Source organism: Maylandia zebra, linkage group LG18 (assembly GCF_041146795.1).
Source record: "Maylandia zebra isolate NMK-2024a linkage group LG18, Mzebra_GT3a, whole genome shotgun sequence".
NCBI lineage: Eukaryota > Metazoa > Chordata > Actinopteri > Cichliformes > Cichlidae > Maylandia > Maylandia zebra.
The window spans coordinates 14,471,869-14,491,313 of record NC_135184.1 but is presented as its reverse complement, the minus strand read 5'-3'; the positions used below and the strand labels follow the sequence as shown (position 1 = coordinate 14,491,313).

General features: G+C 37.8%; 2 protein-coding genes across 2 annotated transcripts; both read left to right on the top strand.

Moving 5' to 3' along the window:
• The first annotated feature begins 714 nt into the window (after positions 1–714).
• On the top strand, positions 715–16,212 carry LOC101473376 (uncharacterized). Its single transcript, XM_076876763.1, has 26 exons — positions 715–810; positions 2,289–2,370; positions 2,665–2,794; positions 3,030–3,197; positions 3,290–3,427; positions 4,481–4,632; positions 4,996–5,099; positions 5,501–5,693; positions 6,389–6,517; positions 6,992–7,135; positions 7,249–7,384; positions 7,790–7,940; positions 8,977–9,113; positions 9,750–9,861; positions 10,414–10,477; positions 10,564–10,767; positions 11,091–11,236; positions 11,327–11,445; positions 12,037–12,158; positions 12,251–12,348; positions 12,912–13,048; positions 14,519–14,643; positions 14,786–14,931; positions 15,151–15,253; positions 15,350–15,486; positions 15,634–16,212. The coding sequence occupies exons 3-26, from the start codon at positions 2,665–2,667 to the stop codon at positions 15,746–15,748; spliced, it is 3,210 nt and encodes a 1,069-aa protein (XP_076732878.1). The 5' UTR covers positions 715–810; positions 2,289–2,370; the 3' UTR covers positions 15,749–16,212.
• A 782-nt stretch (positions 16,213–16,994) lies between these two features.
• Positions 16,995–19,357, top strand: them6 (thioesterase superfamily member 6). The gene is made up of 3 exons (XM_004542901.3): positions 16,995–17,101; positions 18,355–18,862; positions 18,946–19,357. The coding sequence occupies exons 2-3, from the start codon at positions 18,359–18,361 to the stop codon at positions 19,051–19,053; spliced, it is 612 nt and encodes a 203-aa protein (XP_004542958.1). The 5' UTR covers positions 16,995–17,101; positions 18,355–18,358; the 3' UTR covers positions 19,054–19,357.
• Positions 19,358–19,445: the final 88 nt, after the last annotated feature.

Below are 19,445 nucleotides of genomic sequence, written 5' to 3'. Positions count from 1 at the left end.
TAGCTGTCAAAAATCCATTCTTAAGGAAGGGGTGGCAAAGAAAACCTGCTGTGTGCCAAATTACACACAAACTGGACAAAACCTCAGTGGCAATAGAGCTTATGGACTGATGAATCCTGATTTGGAATTTTTGGTTCAAAACATCAATAAATATGGAGCAGCTCAGGAGATAGTTAGAACAGTGAGTGTCAAGAGCCATCTATAAAACACAGTGACCATATAATAACCTGTTCCTACCCAAAGGACTTTCTGAGCTTCCATCTCAAAATGACATGCCCAAAATGAATAAAAATAAAAATGAGTATTTCTATGCAATTACAAACTCATTTTTAGCATATAACACCTTAAAATATGCTTTAGTTCAGAAAATCAGTAATCAACATATAAATATCATCTGTGCAAAGATTTATGCTTCTAAAGTGAAACAGAGAAAAATGACAGCACTTTTAATAAATAAGGCGTTGTGCAGTTTGCACAATTTTGGGACATTTTGGACACCATATATGAGATGAATTTGTTAGCTATTAAATTGCAAAAAAATATTTAATTTCATTAACATGCTGAAAATGGTTGTTGTTTTTGCTCTTTTTTTTTAATTTATTATTATTATTTTTTATATTTTTGAAGAATTAACCACACGTTCACATGCAGGGGGTTTCCACCAATCAGAAGTTGCAAGACTAAAACCCCACGTGGCCCTATTATAACTGGGCCTAAAATGGCCGAAGATTGAAGTGGCTCGTGTTAGCTCCGCCACAAGCTACAGCAGCTGTCGGCTACTGGTGAAAAACAGCTGAGGAAACCTGTCCGGTAAGGCTTAGGGTATATGGGAAGCTTGCGTTTTTGTGGTCTTCTTTTGCGGCTGGTTCAGTGAATTTTGGTCAGCGGGGTGAAACTTGATGTTTTGGAATCGGTGAGAGCTCAGCTAGCTAACCAGGCTTTGTTTTCCTTTTTATATGAAGTCGGGAGAGTCCATGACACGGTTGTGTGTTTAGCGGACTTTTACGCGAAATTACGTAACTGCTAGTTTAGTCATCGCTTGTTTTCGCTGTGTTTGTTGGTTTTAGAAATGGTTTGCGTGAGCATTTAGCTGGGGTTCTAAGGTTTCTGTGGCTCCCACACATTTAGATTACTTACATAAAAGACTTAGTCTTTGAGGGTTGCATACTAGGGGCGCTGGTGCTCAAGAGGCCATCTGAAAAGCATCTGGTCACCAGTGACTTTGTTTATTAGTACGACAGTGATCCCAAACACAGACCGTGCAGTAAAAACGTCACGATATGAACAATTGGACACTATCAGTCATGGATTGGCCTCCCCACAGTCCAGACTTCAACATTATTGATTCAGCATGAGATCAGAATAATAAGTAGCCAAGATCCAAAGAAAAACTTTGAATGTCCTTCAAGAAGCCTGGTGAACTATTCCTGAAGACTACTTAAAGAAATGAGAAGAAAGCTTGTCTAAGAGAGGTCGGGCTGTGTTAAACAATAAAGGTGGTCATCCCAAATCTGGAATTTCAATCTCTTTAGAGATGGACGCTCTCTGTATTTCCATCTTTGCATGTGTCAATAAATTGTTGCACCTATTTCTTATTTTCCTGCAAAAATATCAAATAGAAAAAATGACGAGTTACTCAAGACATTTGTACAGAATAGGTTTGAAGGGAAACGATGTATTTGCAGTAGAAGTCAATGCACTCAATAAATAATGAAATGCATAAAAGGGTTGCCCCTGCAGACTAATCCTGTTTTAGACTGACATTTTCCACATATATAAATACCAATATAAAGTCAATAAGAATGGCATTTGGAAATATATGAAAAAACGAAGGAATAAGGAAATGTGAACATAAAGAAATAGCCTAAGGAAGAAACTGGAACATTAGACAATCATTTATAACTGTTATTTATGCACTTGCATTTGACATGCTCTGTCAAATGCAGTTTCAAAATTGTAGATTACCTCTCCTTCATAAAATATATTCAAATTTTCAGTGTTATCAACCAGATAGGAAGGACCTTTGCAGGGCAAATGCTGAGAACAGTCATCTTGAACTTCTTAAAAAGAAAGGTCTTATCAACAATCCCACCAAACCTGGGGTCCTCAATGTTTGTTTGTTTTTTATTCAGCATACAGGAAATTTTGAAACTCCTATCCCCCCCCCCCCCCCCCCCCCCCCCCTTCTGAAATCCACGCTCTGTGTAGGTCAATAAACTGTCAAATACAATAACTATTTCTCCACTGCTCACTAGAGACATCCCACCTCCTTGGTTTCGTTTCCTTAGGTTTCAGTTTCACAAAGACCCCTCCTCCAACTACAACTAGGACTGCACAGCTGTTCTTCGTGGTCTTTGGAGTTGGGTCAAGGTAAGATTTCCATCTCTTTTTTTTAACTTCAAGAATTCCTTAAGACCACTCTGCAATGCACTTCAGCATATTTCTCTGAAATAGTTATAAGATAATGTTGTAGTTAGTTTCAGTTGCAAAAGAAAGTCCCGCGCATTCACTTAGTCAACATTCACTTAGTCATACATTCATTGTATGCAGCTGGAAATCATGACTCAGACATCTGGCCTCTCCTGTCAAAGGGCATATGTTTATAGACTTTTTTTTTTTTTTAATGAAGACAGATATTATTATAATCTACTGGTCTTTGTGTAGATGGGTGCAATCTTCAACCTACTTGAGCAGCACAGACTGGAGTCGTACTTCAACCAGTTTGTTCAGATGGGTGTTAAAGATGAAAGAGATTTCCTGGATAGTGTGACGGAAGACGATTTAAACAGCATTGGTAAGAGTGCTCAAAAGCAAAGCTAGGATTTTCAGTTTAGCTTTTTCATTACTCAGAAAACTAAAAAAAACAAACAAACGTGTTAACAAAAATAAAGCACCACATTTATGTAAAAGCAGATGAATAGAATCAACCTTTTGGGATTTACTTACCTGGATGATTCAGCATGCATCAAGACATGAACCTTTGAGTAAACTTAAACGGTAAAGCTGAATTTATTTTGTCTCTTTTCCAGGTTTAAGTCATGTGGAAAAGAATCGTTTTGCAATCATGAAAGACTTCATTCAAAGACTCCAAGCTCCAGAATGCCAAGTCTTAACTGTTAGACCTGTGCAAAAGTCAGTGAGGTCGTTCAGTCTTCAGTACACATACCCCAAATGTCCTAAACCAAAGGTTATTTCAGGTAACAGGATCACATCTTTTAGAAGCTATCATCCCTTTGGCATGATTACATAAGGACATAGAGGTGACATATTTAATATTTGAATGCTACAGATATGGATCCGGCACAAAACACAATTGAAGACATAATGTTGAGGATCTGTCATCTTGAAAATGTTGGAAACACCAAAGGGGTTTGTCTCTACACAGCAGATGGGATGCCCTTGACAGACGATCCCTTCTTCAACACATGTGAGTCAACAGTGGAGCAGTATATGATTCTGTTAGGTTAGTTTAGGTTTAGGTCCCTTTATTTATTTCTTTTTTTTTTTAAAGTCAATTTTCACCATGTACCAAAACATGTTTGTTACATTTACATGATTGTTATGAGTCCAGACTTTCATCTGAGGCTCAAGGGACTGAAGAAAAGTACTGCAGAAACTTTTAAGGAATTGTAGCCACTTTTATACTCACTTATTTTCAGGTGCTTAAAGGTGTGTTTGTCCAAAAATAACAAACTATATTTAGGATGAATCAAGTTAGTCTCAAGTCTGCCTTTTAAGTAATCTTGCTAGGCCATCAGAAATTAGCAAATTATCTGCGTTTCCTTGTGATCCAAACAGATGAATACTTGAAGTTAGCAAGAAAAGCTGGCTTTAGGTGAAGGGATATATTGGTATAAAAGTGAAAAGTACCATAAATTGTTTTGTAAGAAGAAAAGTTAGAAACAACTACTGTTTTACAGAGTGATGATCATAATTTATTTTAAAGAGAACTACTGACTGTGTCTGATTTCATAGCCAAGTGCTGTATACTTAAACAGGTAATAGGCAAGCTTTTTGCTTTAACTATTTAATTATGTAAATTAGAATTACAGGGTGGCATTAGAGTTCTGACACCATTGCAGTTTGAATTTGTTGCCTGCAAATTTTGTTTTCACTCTGTAGTTCTGTCTGTTACTAGGTAAGAAAAGTTAAATGTATTAAATTAAATGTATTATTGAAACAGAATTAGTAGGAAACAAATCTTGTGTATTATCAAAATACAAACAGCTTTCAGGGAAAAACGTTTAATTGCATGAAATATTGGGAGAGTTCATTTACAGTCTTGGATGAATAGTTTTAAGACTGGTGGTGAGCACCAGGAGTTTCTAAAATGATCATGATCATATGAGATGATTTCACTTTAATACATATAGATGGGAATAACACTTTTATTTATTTATTTGTTTTTTAAATAACCTGTAATTATTTGTGTTAACTGTGGATCTGGCACAGTTATTCATTTTATTGTCTTCTTCTCCAGGGTCTTTGAAAGACAGACATATTGAAAATGGAGCTGTAATTTATGCCATATTTACGCCAAAAGAAAACTTGACACATGCTCCACAAATGCCAAGACAAGAGTCTGGGAAGCCCTCTGGAACAGATGTCATTCAATGCCACATCATGCTCAAGGTGCGTTTTAACAACCGTATGCTGCTCAATTGAGGATGCTGGGAACTGCTAGCAAATGAAACTGGCCAGTCAAATTTCATATTATATGTTTGTGAGGAATAAAATAGCCAGTAATGATTTCTGAACTCTTTTTGTTCAAACAAAGTGGTTCCAAGTAGCATCTGAGCTTCTCCATTTTAAAAATAATAAAAATATATACCTTTACTTGATAAACAGTCATTGTGTTGAAGAGAGAAGAATGAAATACAAGTGAATCAATTATTTTATTAATGTACAGTTTATTGTTGTAACTTTCAGCCCCCATTTTTAACATGTATGTAAAGTCATAATGTAACTTAAACATCTTTTTCTTTACATGTTAAGGGAAACTTTGAGATTATGGTGAATTTGGAAACTGACACAATCGCAACTCTAAAAGTGATCCTGTCAAATGCAAGTGGAATACCAGCACATGTCCTCCATCCCAGGTAAACTGCCTCACAAAAAAGTGTTGTTGTTTTTTTACCCATCAGATGTAAAAGGCTGAAAAGTGTTGTCATCACCTCGCTGGGCGAGCAACGGAGACAACCTGGTTTGTGAATAGAATAATTTGAGAATGAAGCGATGTAGGATATTGAAAGTCATACCATAGGTAGATCTACTAAAAGACCTCAAGGTCAGAGGTCAAGTTTTCTCTCAATTGGAACAAGCAAGTCACCTAGGATTTCCTAGAAAACTAGAGAACTAAGAGTAGCATTAGTAGACACCAGTATTTTTCTAACTTGTTTCCCACCCCCACATTCATACGCTTAAAGTCTTAGCATTGATGAGTGCTTCTGTTTTCTGGTGTCCCTGTTTTTTTTGTTTGTTTGTTTTTTGGTTTTTTTAGAGGTATTCATTCTGGTGCTGTGACACTCCAAACGTGTGGAATCTCTGAAGGGTCAATTGTTGCCTTCACTCTGTCCTCTTTTACTGAAGAGACTCCCCTTGATGAAACTTTCTACATCAATGATGTCGTGCCTTCAGTGCAACAAAGCCAAAAAGGAATCAGTGTGTTCCTGTCTTCTCTTTATGCTGTTGCGGTAAGCTGTTTTATATTTAACACACTGTCCTATATTTGTCCCATGGTCTTGCTATCCTATGAACATGAACTTTATTTATTCATGCCTAGCCTGTCTTCAAGCCTAGTTATAGTCTCATGAAAAACATGCAGCTACACCCAAGACAACATAATAGATAAATGCACACATAAATTCACATGAAGTCTTTACATTCAGAGTCCAGCCATTGGTGAACCTCAAAAATTCCTCCACAAATAGTGATTAGGTTGCTGCAGGACAGCAATTTAACTTCAAAATCGCATATAGGCTCTTCAGCATTGCTTTTATGGAGGAATATAATATCAATGCAAAAGTTGTTATTATTATCACTTTTCTCATCCTGTATGTGACAGTTAAAATAAATAACATTCATATAAGAAATAAAATAGTCTTGTGTAAACTGTATATGGTGTTAAATAGGCCTATACTACTGTACTTCCGTCATAAGGGTGGTACTTTAATTTTATGAGGTGGTGCTCACTATGAAAAGTTTGAGATCCACTGTCCTAAAGGATCCAATATTAACCCTGGAGGAAAAAAAACAATGTGGGTTCTTTACTGTGCACTTTGATGACCTATGTTCACAAACAAAACTCAAATTTATTTAGCCCATTGTGTTTAATTTTTCTGAGTGGCATTAACCCTGTTTTCAAATATTTCTGTGTATTTACTTGTAGAAAGATCATTCTAAAATAATCCAGAACAAACTGATCGCATACATACGAAAATTGACGGGATGTAACCCCCTCGCCCAAAGTTTGCATCAGTTACTCTGCAGGAATGAAAGGATGACCAAGAACCAGAAGGTAAAAAGTGTGAGGTGGTGTAAGACTTGTTACAGTTTTAGAATTCGGTCTTTCTCTAATATCTTCTTCATAAATAAAGGACAGCTGACATGCTGCTGCAGTTTTAAGTCTTTGCACCACTGGCCTCACCATCTTCCAAGAAATCTGGCATCAGACTTTTATGTGACTTTTTGCATGTTTTGTCCACTGATTTTAACACAGCAGCTTTTTGCACGCCACCTTATTTGATTTGTTTATTTAAAATGATATCGTCATGATGGTAACTTGTGATTGAAACCATCTGAGGTGTCACAGTATTCATGAATGTAGAGATATGACATGCCTGTTTCCATGTATGTGTGTTAAAGCTATCTTCTGATTTTACTCATGCAGGAAGCACGTAAAAGGCTCATCGTTTGTACAGTATATAACTGTGATTTACTTGCTGCTTATTTTGCATGAAAATGTTGTTGTGTACTGACTGATTTCTTGCAGATTGCAGTTGTTGAGGGCTTATACATGCTCTTCAGGGAGTTATTGCCCCAGCAAGCAACACAGCAAGGGAAGAAAGTCATAGAGGACCAGGATGTCTTTGAGAATTCATTGTACTGCTGGGCACATCTCCTTTCAAAAATTAAGGTATAACTGAGTTTAATTTTGAACAGAAGCTGGTCTTTAGTTTTGGTGTTAGTATTATGTATAGATATTATCTCTGTAGTTTAAATGTATCGTGCTTGGCTCTGTTTTGACAGAAACAAGCATCAAAGCATGAAGTCTATGCTCCCATCTCTCTCGTGTCCAAAGATGATGACCATTTCTGCGAACCTGTCAGAGTACCTGGAGTACCAGATGTCTTTGAAAGGGCGTACGTCCTTCAGAAAATCAAAGGTACAAATAGCACTGAAAGGGTTTAAACTATAAAGTTGAAAGGTTTTAATGTGGCTTAATGAATGCAGTTGTTTTAATTGTTTAGATTATATTTGCTGTAATGCTAGTTTACTAATTACTTTGGAAATTAAAAAAATAAATAAATACCGGTAACCAGATTTGACAGTATAAAGCATCGATAATCAGAGAGTCTTTAAAGGTAGATCCTCCTTCAGTCAGGTGCAGTGATAGTTATGTATTATTATTATTATTATTATTATTAAAATTTAAATTATTTGAAAATGAAATCTTGTGCACAAGCATTCCTGCATAACCAGATGCAAAAATTATATTTTGTTAAAATTTTTACTAAATTGCATTATGGTGGTGAATTATGCGTTTCTGGCTTCTTTTTATTTTGTTTAGATGGAGAGAAAATTCCAAATTGCACCGAAGAGCCTTTGCGAGAATTCTCACTACAGAGAGCCACTGACATTGAGAAAATCCTGCTCAGCATTCCTCGATTTGTCCGAGCGTATCCTCTGTGGAGTCACCACCACAAGACATCTGGTCAGAAGTATGTGTGACTGAGTTATTTCTTTCAACACAACTTAAGCAGATTTTCTTTATTTTCTGTTAGTGTAGATGATACACTTATGCACAGCTGGACAGTGAAAGATTATATATTTCATTTGGTTTAAAGTATATGCTTGGTCTGCTGGTGGTTTTAAATGGATGTAAATTCAGTAACATTCAATTTATTATGAATTCTTGATTATTCATTCATGATTTCTTAGTAATACAGTATTGTACAGAAGTCTTAAACCACCACTTATTTCTTCATATTTTGCATCCAAGGAGCCAGACTTTCTTCTAATTTTATTTAAGTGGACTAAAGCAGCAGTTCTCCAGGATTCCTAAAGGTCTTTCAGACGTTTTCTTTGGACATTTTCACTCTTTTTCAGTTTAGTCCTTGTACATCACACTTTTCAGAAGAATGGTATTTTTTGTTAAGCCATTTAGCACTGACCTATGCATTTTTGAAGCATAAAAATGACACCTAACCCAGTGGATAATTCAGCTTTGTGCCTACACATAACACATTCTAGCAAAAAACAAATACAATTTCACTTTTTTTTAAAATTTGTATCTTTAGGTAATTTATTGCTAGCAGCTTGTCATAAAAGCATTTCATTTGTTCTCATTTTTGTAGTGAAATGTATAAAATATTCCAAAGATAACCCAGTTTGACAGACATAAAATAGTGTTTTTGCACAAAAAAGGCAACTGCCAAAGACACAATAACTGAACTCTTGGTGTGTCTCAACATGGTATGCAGTGTGTTCTTAAAGAATTTGAGGAAATTGAACAAATGGAGGACAAAAAAAAAGAAATTAAAGGCTTAAAAAATGTCTTCAGCACATGTCATGTCCTTAAGAAGTATTTAAAAAAAAAAAATTTAATAATTAATAATTATTATTATTTATTAATTACACATGGTGTCTAGGATTGTCTCAAAGCCAGTGTAAACAGGCTGAATAATGACTTGTTTTAAATCAGAGTTGTTGTTGTTTTTGTTTGTTTGTTTTTGACTAATTCATTGAATGAAACAGCTTTCAGGTGACTATTCAGTGGACTTTTGGCAGCATGGTGGAACGTTTGAAATCTTTCCCTCGCCTTAATGTGACCCCACCTCTACATCTGAAGGATCTGGGACATTATCAGAGCTGCCTTGTTCTACTCAGTGAAGGTATTTCACACTATTCCAGGCTAAATATTCACATCTTTCAGTGAATCATCACGCTTATACCTTGCAAACACTTGTATCATACAGCAGATGCCACTGACTTGTCAGGTTTTAGGCCACAGATGTGTTCATTTTGCAGCAGTCTAAGTCTAAATTGAGGGGTATGTTCCACCTTTGCTTAGATTGTCTCTACTGTTGCTCCTCTTACACTAGTAATGTTAGTCACTTTAAGTGGAAAAGGAATTTCCACCAGTTTTCTTACTTTGCCTTTCACCTCTGATATCAAGTTTTGTTTATCATGTGTGTTGAGAGGCATTATACCTAACTTAATGGGGCGACCATGGTTTCAAGGGTTGGGAAGCTCATCTTGTAACAGTTTGATCCCCTGCTCTGTCTGTCTTGGTCGTTGTGTCCTTGGGCAAGACACTTCACATGATATGGCATGATATGGCAGGCTCGCTGCCCAGGGCAGCTGCGGCTACAACTGTAGCTTGCCTCCACCAGTGCGTGAATGTGAGAGTGAATGAATAGTGGAATTGAGACCCTCAAGTGCTTTGAGGGTCTCGAAAAGCGCTATATAAATAAATACAAGCCATTATTATCATTAATGTTTGCTTTATTTTCACATTTCTCTGTCAGATAATCTGGGCATTTATTTGCATAAAAGCAAAGGAGCAGCTGATATGATCGACGTGCGCGATTGTCTGGATGGAAAAGTAAAAACGATGGATTTAAACTTGCTAGCAGCCAAGTGAGTACCTAAACCAAAACAAAATGGAGTGAACTAACGAAGGGCAGACTCATTCTGGCACATTCTGGAGTCTTCTATGACGAACTGAGAGGTTCTTCTTTACTTGTCTCTTTTCACACGGTTGTGTACACTATTTTGCATTTAATTATCAGTCATTATTAATTTCTGGCTCTTCCAGCGTGTCTTTTATTCTGTCTTCCTCCCCTCCCCCAGCCAGTCACAGCGGATTACTGCCCCTCTCTGAACCTGGTTTCTGCTGGAGGTTTCTTCCTGTTTCTTTCCTTCCCACTGTCACCAAGTGCTTGCTCATAGTGGCTTGTCTGATCCTTTTTTCTTTATCTCACAAGCTAAAACACCTTAAACACCTACTGTTGTTGTGATTTGGTGTTATATAATAAAATTGAATTGAATTATGCATCTTGATCTGCATTAAAGGCACAATCTACCCACCCGATAACAGGAAATTCACAGAGTATGTGATGCTTGTCTCGTGTTAACTGTGTAAAGCTAAAAAGATGGTGTTTTTTTTTTTTTGTTTTTTTTTTAATACAGCACTGGTGACCACAGAGACGACCAGTCATTTGTTACAACCAGGACTCCAGAAGAGGCAATACTGGTGAGATCTGTGAAAATTTTAAGTTCTAAAGGAATCAAATCAAAACATTTGCTAAATATTTCCTCTTCCTGACTTTATTACTTTAGGTACTGATCGATACAAGCTCCTCGATGGAAGAGGAGTGCTATGAAAATGCAGAAATAAAGAAAATCCATGCTGTCAAAGAGCTCTTTGACAACTTTGCCACGAGGAGCATGGCGTATGATTTCCATCACGTCATTGGTCTCGTAAAGTTTGACTCCATGGTGAAAATGCTCCACACATTCACAGAAAATCTGGAGAAGTTCAAGGTGATTGCAAAACATTGTGAGGATGGAAGGCTTTCCTCTGGAAGCTTGTTACCTCCGCTCAAGAAGAATTTTATTGCCCTCTATATGTAAAAATTGTGAGGTGGTATTATGTGTGAGGAAATTTTGACATACTCAGAATAACTGAGTTTTGAGATACCTGATCAGTAACTCGAAGTTTTGAAAGAATAAAGCTAAAAAAGCTTTTTTTTTTTTTTTACTTTGGTCAGCCTGGCAACTTTATTTCCCTCATTTTCAACTTGCTCAGTGGCGCTAATATAATTTTTTTTCCCTTGTCGCCTTTTTGGGGTTCTTTTGTTTTTTAGGTCCACACACGTAACCTTGAGGCGAGCGGATGTACTCTGCTGTACGACGCGCTACGACGTGGAGCTTCAGAGCTGGAAAAGGTCAAGGCGAGCTTCCCAGATTGTAGACTCCGCGTCCTGTGCCTCACAGATGGCAATGATTCTGGGTAAGTTCCCCTTTCTGCCCAAGTTGCCTTTGATCACCCATCAATTATGTTTTTCTGGGGCAGCAGCTGACTGTTTTCATCTTGCCATAGGTCCTTTATGGACCCAGCTGCTGTAACAGCCAAGCTGCTGAAATCAAACGTCACTGTGGATTCAATCCTTCTTGGAAATGTGGAAAACACAATGCTCCATGGAATCAGCAATGCAACAGGTACTACTATATGTATAAAATAATGCACAATTCTCTGCCCTTAAAAGTAAAAATATATATATATATATATATAAATATATAAAAAATAAATAAAGCTGCAATCTGGATGCATTCTTTAACAAGTGTACCATCTGCAGGCTTGGATGTTGTGAACTGTTTGCTATCTGCGTAATAGCTGGACACAAAATGACCATCAACAACAAGTTGTGTCAGTTGCACATAGAAGTACTCTCTGTGTGACTTTAGAAAAACAGTGAAAGTGTTAATGGGAACCTGCAGCTGTTTAGGACTGGAATCACAGAAAGCAAACCTGTAAATGGGCACACACAGAATCAACTTTTGGCCCATTTTATTGGACCTTTGATATTTCATCCCAACTGCTTTCAGGGTTTTTTTTCTTTCTAACTAGTTAACTGAACATGAGACATTAACTTAATCTCTGCAGTATTTCTGAAATTTGTCATTATTGTCTGTAATTACATGTATCTGTATTAACAGTGTAGTCCTAAACCCTGGCTTATGTAAACATAATAAAGTTGAAAAAAATATTTGATGCCAAAAAGGGCCAAACCAGTGACTTGTGTTTTACAGGTGGCTGCTGTTTCAAACCACAGACAGTCAAGGATGGTCTGAAACTCTTTGAGATCGAGACAGTTCTGTCTCTGGAGCAGAGGAAGCCCAAGAAAAAACTTGATCCTTCTTCCATCACTGAGGTCTGTTTAGTCTGCTTCAAAAGGAAATCTGATCACTCTTTAACTTCATACATGGCCGTCATATGTTTATTATATTTTTTCATGTTTTATAGGGAATACTTACAAAGATGTTTGTTACCCTGGGCTATGATGCATATCCAGAGACATCCTTGCCAAGCCAGATAAACAGCAAAGTGACTGTGACAGAAAGGTGAGTGGCAGAAACACCCATCCTGTAGAAGCTAAGAACACACCTGATCAAAGAAAATGAGCTTCTTGAGCTGTTAATGAAACAATTTACTCTGTCTGCATGTTTTATCTGTCAATATAGTTTTGTTCAGCTGTCCAAAATATGAAGAGATTCCACTTAGTCATACCTTAAGAGAAAAAGTAGTCTGTTTCCACTTGTAGGATGTCCATAAATGTCAATTTTCATGCAACTTTTTTTTTTTTTTTTTTTTTTTTTTTTTTTTTAGTGTAGTTGTAGATTACTGCAAAATCTTATTTTACAAGGTTCTGACACCCAGTAGATGCTCTGGCCAACAGGACAGGTACAGCATCAGGCGCCATCGACGCTGGGTTTTTATTTTTAAAAATGTGTATAGGCTTCCTGACAAAAAGCATGTCATTGAGTCTAAAATATTTTGTTGATTAAGACTTGATCAGGATGCCTTCTTAGTCTTGTCCCATATGAATAGTGATAATTTTGACTTTTTTGTGGTCCTTTTTTATTACATGCATTCCTTATGAAACATTATATAACATTCAAAACAGTGCTCTGAAGAATAAGATTCGGGAGGCAAAGGATGGTCGTTTCATGGAGAAGGACAAACGTATCGTGGAGGAGCTCAAGTGCCTGCATTGTGACCCTCATCCTTTCTTTAGAGTCTATCCATCAGAGTCAGACTTAAGTAAGTGATGTGGTTTCTCCTCATCTGTGTTTGTATTGCTCTGTGTATTTTATTTGATCTCGGCTATCTGATAGACTCATAATATCAGTGTTTTCATGATGCAGCTGATAAATTCTTGCTTTGTGGTAGATCTTTATTCTGTATTCATTGTAGTGATGTGTCGGTCGCGAACGAAACGGCACTTAGATTTTTTTTTTTTCTTCCTTTCTCTCACCCTCTCTCTCGCACTTTTTCCGCTTCACTCCGCATGCGAGCCTTGTGCTTTACGTTGGGCAGAGGGGGGAGGGCGGTAGTTACACTCAGTAGCACAGGAACAGAGCCAGAGGAAGAGAAAGAGAGCCAGGGACAAATACGTCACATTAGAAAGGTATAGTGATCATGCACAACTATTTTCAGTTGCAGATGATAAAGGATTTAGAAAGTTTATTCATGCAGGTCCATATGACAGAGGATATGCATGTTCTTTTTGTTTTCATATTTTAATTTATATTTAATTGTGTTGTGGTTTGCAGTGTTTTGCGTTGTTTCACTTTAAATTTGTAAAAGGAAACAGCTGAAAATTTAAATATTTAAAAGTTGAAATGTGAATAGTTGATTTTTGTATTATATGATTTATTTATTACATTTTATGTGGAGTGAATAAATAAAAGTATATTTATGGTGGCCCCTAGAGACAAAGCACATACAAACTCAGAAGCACATAAAAACTCAAAACACGTACAAAAGACAACAGAAGTGCTCCAGGATGCTGGGCGCAGTGTTGAGCTTTTGTTACCTAGTGGCTACACAAGCCAGCAAGTACCAAGGATCGTATTTGGTGTGTGGTAGTAACAGGTAAATGAACTTTTTTTTTTTTTTTTTTTTTTTTTTTTTTTTAAATCATTTGAATATATATGAGTGCTTGTGTATAAATACACAAACAACACACATGCTTTCAATTGTGTATTTTAAGTGATCTAGTAGCTCTGTTAAGGAAGTTCAGTTAACGCTAGAAATGTGTTTTGGAGTTTGTACGTGCTTTGTCTCTAGAAGCCACCGCATATATTTATATATAGACATATATAAATAAATCCACTTTTTTTTTTTTTACATTAGTGATTCCTTTTGTGCATAATTTTATATTATTGTTAATAATAAATTAATTAAAGCAACAAAACAACCTGAAGAGCTGGTTCGGAGCCGAAAGAGCCGGCTCTTTTTAGTGAGCCGAACCGAAAGAGCCGGTTCTCTAAAAAGAGCCGGAAATCCCATCACTAATTCATTGGGAGATTTGAATGCTAATCAAATAATGAAATGGGGGGGGGGAAGATGAATGCAGCATGTTGATTACTTATTAGGGATTTGTGTTTGCAGTCATTGTACTGTTGGAAGCTGCATAGCAACACTTTCTTGGACCTGTAGTGTTAAAACTTGATTAAAATGATGAAATCCTTGAAAAGCAACAATGTTTGATTGTTTTCTGATTTTCAGCGTTCTGGAGGATTCTCATGCAAGGACCTCCTGACACACCATATGAGAAAGGAGTGTTTGAGCTGTACTGCCAGTTTGGTCCTGAATACCCAGTGAAGCCTCCGCTCGTTCGCTTTGTCACACGTGTATCCTGACAAAATACAAACAAAAGCTGTTTTGACATCTACAGTGTTCATATTAAAATGGTTTCCAGTTGTTAGGGTAATATAAAAGTGGTTATTGCATATGTGTTTCTCATAGCGAGCATTTATCTTAACACAGCGGCAGGTATACCACTGCAATGTCAACAGTGTTGGCCGCATCTGCCACAACATATTTGATCGCAGCTACAACGCCCACATCACCATGAGGGACATATTTGATGCTGTGTATGGACTCCTCATCATCCCTGAGCCTGATGACCCACTGGACAGGTGAGACATGCACAACTTTATTACTATATGCACTCAACAGCCACTTTATTAGTTACACATTGCTAGGACCAAATTTGATCCCTTTTTGCATTTAGAACTGTTTCAGTATGATCAGCTAGTTATATTTGCACCTACAAGATGTTTCAGTATTTGATACAAGTTACAAGTCAGACCCCAGATATGAATACTTACATTTGCATATTAACCTTTTTTTGGAAGCATTTTAGCTGAGGAATTCCTGACGAGCCGCGAGACGTACGAACGAGAAGCCAGAAAGCACACAGGAGAACATGCTGGAAAGTCAATGGATAGCATGGAGGAGGTGAGTGAGTGAACAAAGTATTTATGGGATTTTTCTGTTTTATGTAAAAGATTTTTTTTGTGATCACATTACTTTGACTTATTTTCCTTTCTAAAGAAACTGGTTGATCCTGTGCCACAGTTTCTACCACAACATCTGATTTGTCCTCTAACCAAGAAGATGTTTGTTGATCCTGTGAAAACAGTATATGGCACCGTGTATGAACGGAAAGCCATTGAGGAGCACCTCAAACAGTGAGTTCAGGGGTTAAAAGTCCTCACAAAGTTCCAAAAGTTGTCTCACAGTCTGTTTTATTAGCAATGTTAACTTGCTTTTGGCATTTCACTAAATGATCAGGCAGATTATGTTCTAGGGTTGTGAATCTCCTCTCTCTCTTCCAGACACCGGTATGATCCGATGGCTGGCCCAGGAAACGAGCTTGATGCGAGTGACATGATGGCGGACAGGGACATGAAGAAAATGGTGATGGATCATCGAGCTCGCCAAATTCAGTGAATGTGGGAGGGAACAGACTGGCTGAAGATTAGCTAGACTTCTATAGGGGTTTCTTTTTTTCTTTTTCTCTCAGCTTGTTGGTGCTGTGGCGTTTCTATCACAGAACTTCTGAACAAGTTACCAAGTTAGTGAAGTCTCAGGTCAGTTTTAATATCCATTTTTGAAAATTTGTTTGTAAAGGACTCTGAGCACTTAATACAGTTTTTATTCACTGTTCATTGCATACTTTTATAGAACAACTTCTACAAGAGACAAACCAGCCTTCCTGTATGGGAAAGTCAAATATTGTAGGAATTTCAGCTGCATAGCTGCTGACATAAACACGTTCAGTTCAGAGTTGATTGTGTTGTTTATTATTTGACCAAATTGCTTGATTATCTTCTGTTTTTGGAGTGATTAATAAGAGTTCATTGCAATTATTTTGGTTGCGATTATATAATAAAGTATAAAAATGAGTGATGGCAGATTTTCTGGTATTTCTAGCTCATTCTTTTATTCTTACTCATGTTCCAAATTCAGACTAGATTCTTAGAGTGTACACAGAGCACTATATAGAAGGTATGAAGGAGTTGCACTGTATCTTTGTGGATTTAAAGAAAGCATGAGAGGAACGATCTCCATGAGGAAGTCAGGGGTATTCTTGGGTTGAGGTCATTACTCTCTGCAGGCCAATCAAGTTCTACCACACCAAACTTGGTCAACCATGTCTTGGAACAGGAAGGGGAAAATCCCCAAGTTGTGAACTTGAAAGTCTCCAAGCTCCAAAATATCTCGGTATGCAGAAGCATGAGGAGTTACTTTCACTGGAACAATCGGCCTGAGTTTTAAAAATATTAAAATTAAAAGAAAATTTCAATGGTCTCTGACATAAAAGCTGCATTTTTAAAAATTTATTTTAAAGATTTGTTAAATTGGCAATAAAATAAAGGTTTTAAAAAGCTTCGTATGAAGTTTCTTCTACCACCATGTTTGCTGTTGCGGACTTCTGTCAAGTGTAATAGGTTAATAAATAACCAATCACCGCCGCCATTTCCTCTTACGTCACGTCTAAGTGAATCACTAAGGCCTTCAAATTAAATGTCAACGAGGTAGGAAAAACATTGAGCACTTAACATCATTGTACAGTTATAGGTCATTTTAAAACATTATGTCATTACAAATTAAGCTGTTTGGTTTTAAGCCTGCTTACGTCCTTTCGGGTTGAATTTCTAACGCAATATTGTAAACATGCTTTTATTTTGAAGGCCATCACCGGAAGAGTATTATCCGCGTTTATCGCTTTTTGTTTTACTTGTGCTCAGCGCTCTGAGTGGTGTCGACTCGACAGTCTGAACAGGACGAAGCGGACAGCAGGTGAGCACTTTACCTATTGTAAAGCGTAAACACGTTGACGGTTATTCGTCTTTTCCCACTTTCTTTAACTTGTTTTTACTAAAAATGCAGTTAATGCCCGCACAAACCGGTGTTTTTACTTAGCCCACCCTGAACGTTGGTCGTAACCGTAGTTTAATCTAAATGAAATAAAAGTTAGTGGATGCAGTAATGAAATATCACACAAACCTTAGCTTTGGTAGTCATATAGGTAGCACTGAGAATCAAGGATAACTAAATTACGTTAAAATCTAAATAAAAGTATGTCTTTTCATTTTCTGAGCTGCATGTGCATTTAAGACGTGCGGCTTTTGCAGAGGCAGCCTGTCTTTCCTGCAGCACCGGTTTATCCTAACGATTTGTTAAATCAGTGCACAAGTGTTACGAAAGTAGAAACTCATTTTGAAAATGGAGTACATCACAGTGGATCTGTAGAGATTCCCCATTTGCCCTTCACAATAATGGAAGAAGTGCCTCCAGAAAGGTATGGACACATAAACACTGGATTAAACTGATTAAATCACAACAGCATGCTGCAGGGAGAAGAGGCAAAAATATTCACTTGTGTTTCATGAAATAAAAAACAAGTGAGAAATAATAGTCTTAATTTTAGGAATTTGTAAATAAGTGTGAAACATGTAAGCGTTTACTCTAAGCATAAGTCACTGTGGGTCGGGCTACTGATGCTGTCTTATATGTGCTAAAAGGGGAAAACGAGGATCCACCTCAAGTAATCAGCTGCAGTACATGCCCAGCTAATAAATTCATGCATATTGCAGTTTCTCTGATTTCTGCATGGTCTGACCTTTAGGTGAATTTGCTGGCAGATCCAGCCTGAGAAAAACTGTGTTGTTTTTTTTAACACACACCTGAATGCTCCAAACCAGCAAAAATCCCCTGGTTTTACAGGGGTGCTCTCACTTACTGATTAAGCACATTTGATTAGCAGTACCTGGCTGCTACTTACACTTTTCATTACTATGGAAGTCTGATCATAGTAGCACCCTGCTGGACCAGCTGGGTGTTAAACGGTGAACACACACTGAGCCCGTGTTTGACCCTAAATATTTTATTTATTTTCATTTCTGTTTTTGAACTAAAATGTCTGTCCGTTGAACAGGGGAAACACTGTCTGTCTTCGGTTATGCTCATTATTTGTTAGGCTGACTTGTCTTTTTATACATCTCACTTAATGACCATATTAATACTAATAAATATTAATATCTTTTCCCTAGAGAGATGTGGTGGGTGCTGTGGGTGCTCGCCATCTTGCTGGCTCTCTTCTGCATTGTGGATGTGTGGTACTTCCTGCGGGCCGCAGCGGTCATCCTGCGGGCCTGGTTTCAGCCTCCAGTCTGGGACATCACAGCGGAGCAGGTCCTAACAGGCCGGGTCACTCCCCATGACATCGACATGTGCCACATGAACAATGCTCGGTACCTCCGGGAATGTGACTTTGCTCGCTTCTCTCTCTACATGCGTAACGGCGTGTTTAAGGCTGTGCGGGCCCTCAAGGCTTCAATGGTGGTGGGGGCCACAACCATTCGTTATCGCAGGGCTCTGTGTATCGGAGAGGGTTATGAGCTGCGCAGTCGCATCGTCACTTGGGATGACAAAGCCTTTTTCCTTGAGCAGAGATTCGTGTCGACAAAAGATGGCTTGGTGTGTGCCGTGATGTACTGCAAGCAGAGTGTCATACGCGGCAGCCCGGACAAGATTCTGCAGCACCTGTGCAAAAGAAAGGTAAGGGAGGAAACCACACAGATGCATGAGTTACACACGCTGTCCCGCTGAATAACATTGAGCTTGTGTTTTGCACGCTGCAGGTGGAGTGCCCTGAGTTTCCAGAGGATCTTCAGCACTGGGTCAACTTCATCTCTGCCAGCAGCCAGGCCCTCAGGGCTGAGAGCGGCCTGGAGGAGAAGAACAAATAAAACCTTTCATGGGCAGATATTAAAAGTGGCGTCTTGTGAGTCAGCCTGTTTACAAGCCCAGGAGGAAAGTCTTCTCCTATTCAGAATCTCTTCACTTAAACACACTTGTGCCTGCACTTTGTACAACAAGCTTTATTTAAATTCCAACATTTGCAGATATGAAACACTTGATAACAGCACACTACATTATTCTGAGAGGTTGACAGTTATGGTAAAAATTAATAAAATATTAGAAAATATAAGTAATACAGTTTTATAAGGTGTGTTATGATGTGGTGTGACAGCAATAAAAGAATTCAGGAAATTGGTTTGAAGTTTTTACTATAACCAAATGGGAAGAGATTAAACTACTTTATATGAGAGTGTGTGTGTTGCAGTGTGAACAGGTGTAG